The 9,672-nt window shown below is 52.6% G+C and overlaps 4 protein-coding genes across 4 annotated transcripts; 1 reads left to right on the top strand and 3 right to left on the bottom strand.

Moving 5' to 3' along the window:
* Positions 1-652: 652 nt before the first annotated feature.
* Positions 653-1,463, bottom strand: LOC117903140. The gene is made up of 3 exons (XM_034814978.1): positions 1,344-1,463; positions 996-1,274; positions 653-937 (listed from the first exon to the last, which is right to left on the bottom strand). The coding sequence occupies exons 1-3, from the start codon at positions 1,392-1,394 to the stop codon at positions 713-715; spliced, it is 555 nt and encodes a 184-aa protein (XP_034670869.1). The 5' UTR covers positions 1,395-1,463; the 3' UTR covers positions 653-712.
* An 83-nt stretch (positions 1,464-1,546) lies between these two features.
* LOC117903119 (mitoguardin) lies at positions 1,547-3,952 on the bottom strand. The gene is made up of 3 exons (XM_034814946.1): positions 3,430-3,952; positions 2,152-3,372; positions 1,547-2,083 (listed from the first exon to the last, which is right to left on the bottom strand). The coding sequence occupies exons 1-3, from the start codon at positions 3,496-3,498 to the stop codon at positions 1,775-1,777; spliced, it is 1,599 nt and encodes a 532-aa protein (XP_034670837.1). The 5' UTR covers positions 3,499-3,952; the 3' UTR covers positions 1,547-1,774.
* A 211-nt stretch (positions 3,953-4,163) lies between these two features.
* On the top strand, positions 4,164-7,263 carry LOC117903112 (anoctamin-10). The gene is made up of 8 exons (XM_034814938.1): positions 4,164-4,694; positions 4,764-4,900; positions 4,965-5,071; positions 5,151-5,421; positions 5,497-5,709; positions 5,776-6,746; positions 6,816-6,992; positions 7,054-7,263. Exons 1-8 carry the CDS (start codon positions 4,673-4,675, stop codon positions 7,085-7,087), a joined length of 1,932 nt encoding a protein of 643 aa, XP_034670829.1. The 5' UTR covers positions 4,164-4,672; the 3' UTR covers positions 7,088-7,263.
* LOC117903141 (protein singles bar) lies at positions 7,174-8,012 on the bottom strand. The gene is made up of 3 exons (XM_034814979.1): positions 7,632-8,012; positions 7,423-7,563; positions 7,174-7,355 (listed from the first exon to the last, which is right to left on the bottom strand). Exons 1-3 carry the CDS (start codon positions 7,941-7,943, stop codon positions 7,275-7,277), a joined length of 534 nt encoding a protein of 177 aa, XP_034670870.1. The 5' UTR covers positions 7,944-8,012; the 3' UTR covers positions 7,174-7,274.
* Positions 8,013-9,672: the final 1,660 nt, after the last annotated feature.

Here is a 9,672-nt window from a genome sequence, read left to right as displayed (position 1 = left end):
GGGAAAATCTTCATCAGAGCTGTGGCCGTCATCGTCTTGCCAACGCCAGGCGGGCCGAGCAATGCGACCGAACACAACGTGCGATCGCGGCTCAGCTCCTGCTCCAACTGGAAGAGCGCCTTGTCCTGCCCGACGACCAGCTGGCCAATCTGATTGATGCTTTTCTGCACGTGCATCGGTTGATTGCAGAAGTAGCAGCGAGACGCTCTCTCTTCGGCCGCGGCCACAGCAGCGGCGACGGCAGTCTTAGAGTCGCGCCAGGACATGGCACGCTCACGTACGTTCTGGCCAGCTTGCACTTCTTCCGGTGCGAATGCACCGATTGTGGCGCTCCTGGCGAAGAACATGAAGAGCAGACAGCACCCAACCAGTGTGATTGCCAAAAAAGTTGCGCACAGCCGAAGATCACGGCCTGTGGCCGCCTCCACTGGGACCTCAACGTCGAAGAAATCCTGGTGGTCCAACTCGGGTCCCTCGCCGCGCGAACGGGGGTCGTTCGCGTATGGGAGGCTCTCGACGTGTGAGTGTTCTCGGTGGCGACGTTCCGCCATTGCTTCTAAAGTACTAAAATAATTTTACTTTGAGGAAATTTGTTTATTTTGTACAAAGGAATTTGAATGTGTAATGTTGAGCGGTTGCCAAATATTTTAGTTGAATGATTTGTGTGTGTGTTTGGGCTGTGGGGTGGAAGTGTTCCTGGCGGTTGCTGGGATCACATGAAAATGGCTGGCGGCTCGTTCCCGTCGACGCCGTTCACAAGCAGGCGGCAGGAGGTGTAAATGAAGTAGAGGACGCCCACGAAGGTGTTCAGATCGACAAAGAACAGATAGTAGACGACGAAGTTGTTGCACCACACCTCCACAAAGGGCATGCGCTCGTGCAGCATCATGGTGGAAGTGAGCAGAACAACGGCCAGGCCAGTGCCCACAAGCATCATCTGGCGGATGGTGGAGTACAATCGAGATGCAAACTAGTCAAATGTGCTGGGCACTCACCACATTGGAGGTGATCTGATTGATCTGAAAGTGGCTCACGTATTTGGCGCGAATCAGTATCATGACAACGAACGAGTAGAACAGCGTCAGCACCATTGTCCAGCGCATGTAGAAGAGCTCCAGCCAGGTGAGATGCGGCGCCTGCATGTTGTCCACAATTATGGTCCTGCTGCAGCGTGCCGAGACGTCATTCGGCAAGCGCACAGCCACATGAACGGGCGCATCCGCATTGATGTGCACAATCCTGTTGAGCATTTCGAGGGCTCCAAAGCAGGCGATCTGCAAACAGTCAAGCATCAGCATCAGCGTCAGCGTCAGCACCGCACCTACGATCTGTCTGACACTCACAAAGGAGCACAGCGACAGGAGGCAGCAGCACAAGTCCAGGGCTCGCGACATTCTTCGATTTAAATCCAAGTTGTTGCCACCAGCTGCCAGCAACGACTGGGAGTGGCAGTGGCATGGAGAGATCGCGTCTTTGGTCGAAATGTAGCTTTGATTTTGTTTGCTGACGCAGCTGCAAGCGGGGATAACGCGCAGCTGGATTTCTGGCTTTGGAGGCAGGCGTAAACAGTTTTATTTTACACATGTGTTTGTGGCGACTCTTAAATGCTTAATCATACGAAAAGAGAATGATGATGGCGACACTTTTCCCTAGGGTAATGGCTGGGGCACTGGGTGTTCGGTATGTGGATGTTTGATGGCTTTAAAATTAGTCAACTTGTTGGAGCTTTTAGAATCAAAGTGGGGAAGGAATAGGTTCCGGGTACCGGGGCCAACTACTGGCTAAACTTCACGCCTATGTTGTTGACGCGCGTCTGCATGTGCTGCAGGACATCCTGCGAGAAGTCCTCGATGGTGGTGAAGCGACTCTTCTGGAAGCTGAAGATGTCCACCAGGAAGGACAGCAGCTGCTCGCGGAAGTAGTGACAAATGTCGCGCAGATTCTCGTTGGGCCCAAAGAAGCCCCACGCCATCAGCGGTGATATCTGCTCGGATATCACATAGAAGTGGGACATGAATCCATTGGGGAACTTCAGCATCCGCTTCTTCGCCTTCAGCACCGACCACACGGCCGTCGTCAGAGCCTGTGGAATGGAGCAACACATGAATCGAATGCCGGGCTTGGGTTGCACTTGAAATGCATTGCTCTTACCGTCTCCTTGAAGCCATTGGAGAGCCAACGATTTTGGACGACAGCCGTGACACTGGCCGGCGGCGTGTCCAGGTCCTTGAACGAGTCGAGGATGATAAAGTCCAGGCAGATGTCGTAGAAGGTCATTGCCTTGACGTTGCGCTGCTCCAGCTCCATTTGGATCAGGGGCCAGGCATTGGGGTCCTTCAGGAAGTTCACCATGTCCTCGTAGCCAACGAGAAACTCCTTCGTGTCCTTGTCGCCCAGACAGAGCAGATCGGTGAGGATCTGCCTGCCCGCATCGCAGATCCACTGGCCCACGGCCGGGTCCTTGAAGAGAAACTGAAAGGCCAGACGAACGCAGTGGAGCTTCGCCAGGTACTCGGTGTCGGTGCTGCAGTGCACTAGCTCCGCTCGAATGGTGCGACACGGCACGGTGTACTCATCGTGGTGCTTCAGGGCGCTCTGGAACAGCGGATACTCCTCGTACGAGGTCTCGATAAAGCCATCAAACTCACGCAGGTCGGCCACCTGGTCCAGCGCCGAGGCGAAACTCTCCGCTGAATCGAAATTCGGATCGGAGCCGGCTCTGCTGAGGACGCTGCCCGACTTGCGGGAGTTGCGATCCTCGTCATCGCCGCCGACGCCACCGCCACCGCCACCGCCGGCAGTGAGGCGATCCTCCTCGGCCTCGTCTATGGAATGTTCCTCGCGAAACAGCACCGATCGCTGGTCCAGGAAGAGCAGCTCACTCTGCTCCTGCAGCGTGTAGGCCATCTCCAGAAGGTTCTGGATCTCGCGACAGAACTCCGAGTCCTCGGCCGTGGTCAGCGAGGCGGGAAATCCGCCCGGCGAATAGTGTGCGGCCAGTGCATCCTCCCAGAAGTTGATGACCGTGTCCAGGGCCTCCATGCCCATGACGCCCAGCTGCTGTACGGTCAGCTGGGTGACAGCCGTGGGCCCAGCATTCGTGCCACTCGCACCCATAATGCCAATGGAGCCCGACGCCATGGACAGGCGATCCGAATAGGCGATTGTCGAGCCTACCGGGCTGCCCGAGCGTGCCGAGGCCTTGGAGCCGGCAATCGACAGCAGATCATTGGGACTGCGCATGCTGTTCCTCGTCCTACGATTTGTATACTTCCTGGCCCGACGCGGCGGACGTGGTGGCTTGCGGCGACGCAAGAAACGCGATAGAACGCCCATCAGAGCCACGCCAGCGGTCAGGGAGAAGATGACGACCTGCCCAATGGGTTTAGACGGTGAAAATGGTTCCAGAAATGTTTCTGCTCTGCTTACCTTTGTTGTGGTGGAGACACGGAAGGGCAGCAGGCTGCCGGTCCATGTTGCCGGTACGTTGCGATGCATGACTTTTCAATTTTGAACACTTTCAATTTGGTTGCAATGCGAAAAGGGATTTCGACTGGTTTTTTTGTGCGGATGACTCTCCCTGGCTCGGCTCGACTCTCGAATTGTGTGCGTGCTTTGAGGTTAGGCCCAGCTAGTGGCCCCCGATGATACCCGGCCAACACCAATTGGACCGCACATTGGCCACTCGGCTGTTGCTTTGCTCATCGGCTGGCCTGCCCTTTGGAGTTTGTGTGTTTACCCCTTGTTTTGCTTGAATTTGTTGCCTTGGCTCAATGGTTGTGCCATGGAAATGTCAGGGGTTCGTCTACAGAGGATTTCCTTGTTGTTGGTCAGTCAAAACTTTCACTTTTAGGCCGAAAACAACAAAATTGCATCACAACGTTGAGGGAGCGCGCGCGGCACCAGAGGGCCATCAGCTGTTGAAAGGGTTGCCAGACTGCGAAATGTCAGAGCTGCGCATATTACTGTGAACGTAGTAATCACAGTGACACAGTAACTACATATGCACGGGAATTGCTTCCTCTTTGAGTCACGTTATGCTGAAATGGCTCATTTCTGAGCAGAGCTGCATGTCATAATCGATAAATGTTTTGTTGGTCTACAAAAGCGGGCGGGAAAGAGGGAATTGAATTGAAAAATCCAATCAGTTTATTAATTAAATCAATTATGACTTTTGCATTTTTTTGATGCTAATCCAATTCGATAACACACCGTTGTCGATGTGACGTCACAAGACTGAGAGATGCGCCATCCGGTACACGCCAGCAGCAACCACAACAACAACAAGAGCAACAGGCCAAAGCAGAACCGGCAAAAGCCAGTGCAAGATTGTTTCTGTTTCTGTTTCTCTGCTGTTGTGGCACAGGCAGAAATACATATTCTGGCATTATTAAATTGGTATTTTGGCATTGGCGCAAGCGACACAAACACAAACCAGAGAAACGCACAACTACAGGGCCAGCGAGACGCACAGAGAGAGAGAGGCACAGGCACAGGCATAGCCACAGCCACAGCAACAGCCGCACACTTTCCTTACACTTACTCATATGCCACTGTAGCAAAATATTCTTGTGGCTTTTTTGGCTTGCGTTATTGTTATTAGTCCCAGCACAGCAGCCAGCACAGAGACAACAACTGAGGACTGCCACTCACCCACTATCATCATAGATAAATGATGTCTGAAGATGCCAAAAGTGAGTAAAGTGCAATGAAAATTTGCTCTTACGTGCCATAATTTGTTGTTTGTTGCTTCTGTTGGCCAGGTCCAGGACCACGCACCCGTAATATCATTGAAAATCAACTGTTTCGCCGTCAGCGGAGCCTGAAGCTTGAGGCGCTGCAGAGGCAGCGCACCCTACAGGGCGATGACGACACCGACGTGGCCGAACCCTTCGACAAGGTCAGTCAGTAGTGGGGGAATGAGCCTGAAGCCTGAAAAAACCTTCCATCTCTCTCGCTTGCAGACGCAAATAGTCATCATATTCACGGAGAAGGCCAAGCTGCGCCACTGTCAGGATGTGGAGAAGATTATCCAAGAGTTTGGCATACAAACAACACTGGAAATTGTGGGGTAAGCCAAGCCGTGCGTGCCACACATTCACATTCAACCAGAGCAATCCCTTTCGATGGCATTCTCTTCTCTTAACTAGGAAAACCGAAAAGTATCTTTATTTGTCGGCCAGCTTGGATACGTTGCTGCGGCTGGCCGATGTGGCCGAGCTGGAGAAGAAGACGACCACTGGCAGCATGCAAAAGTTCAACAACGGCTGCATCTCTGACTTTCTGCTGCCCGGCATGGGCAAGGATCAGATTCTGCGCTACTGCGAGATACCCGTGCTGATCAAGGACGTGATCAAGCCACCGATCAAGTCCTACATACAGAAGGGCTACATCGAGGATATGTTTCCGCTGCACGATATTGTGAGTGTCCCTCGGGGGCAGACTAGGAGCAGCATTTGCTCAGGCTTCCGCTCTCTCTCTCTCTCTCTGTTTCAGCTCTATTTGGATCGCTTCAATTGGAACTTGAAGCGCACCCAGCTGCCCATTGAGGATATTCGCAACTACTTTGGCTCCAGCATTGGCCTCTACTTCGGCTTCATCGAGTTCTACACGAAGGCCCTCATCTTTCCCGCTGTCTTTGGCATACTGCAGTATCTCTTCAAGCTGAATCTCTCGATCGTTTGCAGCTTCTATGTGGTCTGGACAACTGTGAGTCAATGTCCAATGTCCAAGCAGCAATGGGAATATCGCTTGAGACTGTCGTTTCGTTTGTAGATCTTTCTGGAGCTGTGGAAGCGCAAATGTGCTGGCTACTCGTACCGCTGGGGCACCATCGAGATGAGCAGCCTGGACAAGCCGCGCTCGGCGTATCAGGGCCAGCTCAAGCCCGATCCGATCACCGGCAAGATGACGCTGCATTACCCCATGCGCTACACGTACCTGCAAATGTACTGCATCTCGTATCCGGTGGTGCTGGCCTGTGTGGTGGCCGCCGGCTGGTTTGCCCTCTACCAGTTCCAGATCGAGGCCGAGGTGCTGGCCGACTTCGGCGCCGACTCGTGGCTGCTGTACGTGCCGGTCATTGTGCAGTCCATTCTGATAGCCATCTTCTCGTGGGCCTACGAGAAGCTGGCCACATTCCTCACCAAGCTGGAGAACCATCGCACACGCTCGCAGTACGACCGGCATCGGGTGAACAAGCTGATGCTCTTCGAGATTGTCAACAACTTCTTCTCGCAGTTCTACATCGCCTTCGTGCTGCAGGACCTCAAGCAGCTCAAGTACCAGCTGATGATGCAGCTGCTCATATTCCAGCTGCTGTGCATTGCCCAGGAGATCGGCATACCCCTGATGGCCGTGCTGCGGCAGAAGTACGTCAAGTTTCGCCATCGCGAGGTGGCCGCGGAGAAGCTGGACAACATCAGCGACCAGCCACGCTACGAGCAATCGTTCTACGAGTCCGGCCTGGATGCCTACCATTCCACATACGAGGACTATCTGCAGGTGTGCATACAATTCGGCTTCGTTGTGCTCTTTGCCGCCGTGGCCCCCTTCGCCGCCATTGGGGCACTCGTCAACAATGTGTTTGCCGTCCACATCGACATGTTCAAGCTGTGCAACATCTTCAAGCGTCCGTTTGCGCGCAGGGCCAAGAATATTGGCGCCTGGCAGCTGGCCTTTGAGCTGCTGTCCGTCATGTCGCTGCTGAGCAACTGCGGCCTGCTCTTCCTCCAGCCGAATGTCAAGTGAGTGCATTGAATGCTCCAAATCCAAGTTGGAATTTACCTTTTATGCTCTCTCGCTCTCTTTTGCAGAGAATTCTTCTCGCACTGGCTGCCCTCGGTGCCGGATCTGTCGTTTGTCATATTCGAGCATCTGCTGCTGGGCCTCAAGTTCATCATCCACAAGGTCATACACGAGCGTCCGCGCTGGGTGCGAATTGGTCTGCTAAAAGCTGACTTCGAAACCAGCCAGGCCCTAAAGCAACTCAAGTGGGTCTGCCCTTTGCCTTCCTTCACTCTTATGCCTTGTTCATTTTTCGTGTGCTTGCAGAAAGTTCAAGACGGAAGCTAATAAGATGGCCTAGGACCGACGCTCCCTCAGCTCTGATCCCTTTCTAATCTCCAGTTCCAGTCGTTGGTGCTACCAGAACCAAGTTCATAATTATATTTCTACGTTTAATGCAATTTTTAATGTTTAACTTCTAACCCACGGAAAGGTGTGCCTTATAAATGCTGATAAATGTTTTACAATCAAACCCCACGCTAGTGACTCTAGCGCCCTCCTCCCCTGAAGTGCTTGAAGGCTAAAAAGGCATCGATGGCGTGCAGCAGTCCCGCCGCATAGCCCATGTACTGGAGCAGAAAGGGAGTAGAATTAGAGTTGGATGGCCATTCGATGCTGCACAGATTCTACACTTACATAGCAGGCGGTCATGGCCGGATATGCCCAGAAGCCGGGACGCACCAGGAACTGCGGATGCAGCCACACAACGCACGCGAAGCCCATGTAGCTGGACGAGCTGAAGTACATGCAGGCGGCCAGGCCATTAAACAAAGTCTCCTGCAAAACGGAGGACACAAGAGAACTCTCCATCAATGCATCTCGATGCTAGTCCGCTGGCTACTCACAAACAGCGACTGTCGAATGAGACCGTATGACTTCTCGGAGAAGCCATAGCACAGCAGCAGTATGCCCGTTGTGGTGAAGCAGTGTCCTGTGGTGGCCAGAAAGCTGGTGAGCGCCTGCCCAATCGAGTCCGCATAGGGCACACCGTAGCGTATGAGCAGGCCCTCGCAGAGCATGGCCAGGCCCAGCTGCATCAGCTTGAGCAGTCCCACCCGCGACAGGACGAAGCCAAAGTTAATGCACGTACAGACGCGACAGCAGCAGATCCTGATGCCCAGCGGCTGACTCATGCCGCGCATTCCAAACGAAGACATTGTGTACGTAGGTGATGCTGCTGCTGCTGCTTCTTTGCCGCCAGCCTAAACCAAACTGTTCTCTGTGCTGCCACAAGACAAGGGATGCGGCCCGAGGCTGCATCGCCTAGGCCTGCAGGGGTCGCTTCTATAATTAGATGCACAGCCACATCTGGCGGCCAGTCGCTTGCCTGCCCCCAAGCGGCGCAAGCGTGCCACCATTACGGCCGTAGAGGCAAATGCGTCTGCGCTGCTCTGTTTGTTTGTATTGTGTGCTGGATCGGTCCCGTTAGGTGCGTGTGCAGGTGCAGGAAGGACACAATGTCACGCCCGCCACTGTACTTGGTTCGGGGTTCGCCTTCCACCAGCAGCTAGCATCGCTTCCTCTTCTGGGCGCATGAAGAGCTGGCTGGAGTTTGTTTTTGGCATGAGCAAGAAGAAATCCAGCATTGATTCGCTCTAAGCGTTCAAACTTTTTGCCTTGCATAGGAAAATAAAACGAGGAAGAACGTTGTAAGACGCTTCGTACGCGTCACTACTGTTATACCCAGTGGTCAGTCAGTTTATATGAGTGTATGTTTGTGCATTCATGTTTGTATGTATGTATGTACACATGGGCATTTCTTAGACTTGGACAATTAAATGTAAAGCCCAGTACTGAGTTATGCCATATATGTATATCGCTCTGCGCCCAGCATGACCAGAGTGGGCAAAGTGCATGCTCTCTGGGTAGACTGTATTGTGTTTGTTTACAAAATGAAATCTGTTAGAAATTCTAGTTTTGCATGAAAGCCGGAGGAGTGTGTTATTCCAGGGTGGATATGAAGCTTGGAGGACAACAATGCATGGAGAAAGCACCGCATTTTTTGATGAGTCCGTTGCGGCGGGACTCTAATGCAAACAAAAAAATGTAACTACAGTTCAATGCCAGTGATGGTGTAGTTATCCTCAGGATTTGTTGTTCATTTGCAACTGTGCTATTTCAATTCATTTAGGCGTTTAGTTCAGTGGAACTGAAGCTCGAGGAACTGTTGTCGGCATTTAAAGACCACATTTAAGTTGTTGGCTTGCAGGTGGTAATAGTGATAACAGAAATCACTTCGAGCTTAGTTCCTCTAATTGCCCCGTTGCCATAACTACATTATCTCTCAGCGTACCCTCCACTGGTATTCGCTCCAGCTGGAAAAGCCCCTTTGGCCGCTGCACGAACCGTTTTCCACCGATGAAGATGTCTGTAAAACAAAGTGTCATGCATATTCATAGACCAAATACCACCGGTGGAAAAGCCATCGCCCAGCATCTGCCCAATCAGAGCCTAAATGAAGGGCTGTGTGTGTGTGCGCGTGTGCGTGTGCTCGCTCCACACAAAAGAGAAGATGAAATAGAATAGAGCAAAAATAAGCCGTTCTCATGGCCATACGCTGGTCAGCAACCTGGTCTGGCAGGCTTTATCAATGGGTAGCAGAGGGAGGTATGTAGAAAGGCAGCAGAGTCAGTGTGTGCAGATGGTGGTGGGTGGGTGGCAGAGGTCGTGTGGCAAAGAGCAAATGATATCGTTGAGCAGCTGGCGATAAGAAGAGAAAAATAATTTGCCTTTCAATTGAAATGAAAAACCATTCAGCCAACTCACCCGTTGCCTAGGCAAATGAGCTGCCACGTGGAGCGGCACAGGCAGCGGTGGCAGGATGCCGGCTACCTACGGCCTTATGGAGCGAATAGCTACCCAAAGAACTATGGAAAGAGCAGGCAG

Source organism: Drosophila subobscura, chromosome A (assembly GCF_008121235.1).
Source record: "Drosophila subobscura isolate 14011-0131.10 chromosome A, UCBerk_Dsub_1.0, whole genome shotgun sequence".
NCBI lineage: Eukaryota > Metazoa > Arthropoda > Insecta > Diptera > Drosophilidae > Drosophila > Drosophila subobscura.
This window is presented reverse-complemented; position numbering and strand designations above follow the sequence as displayed.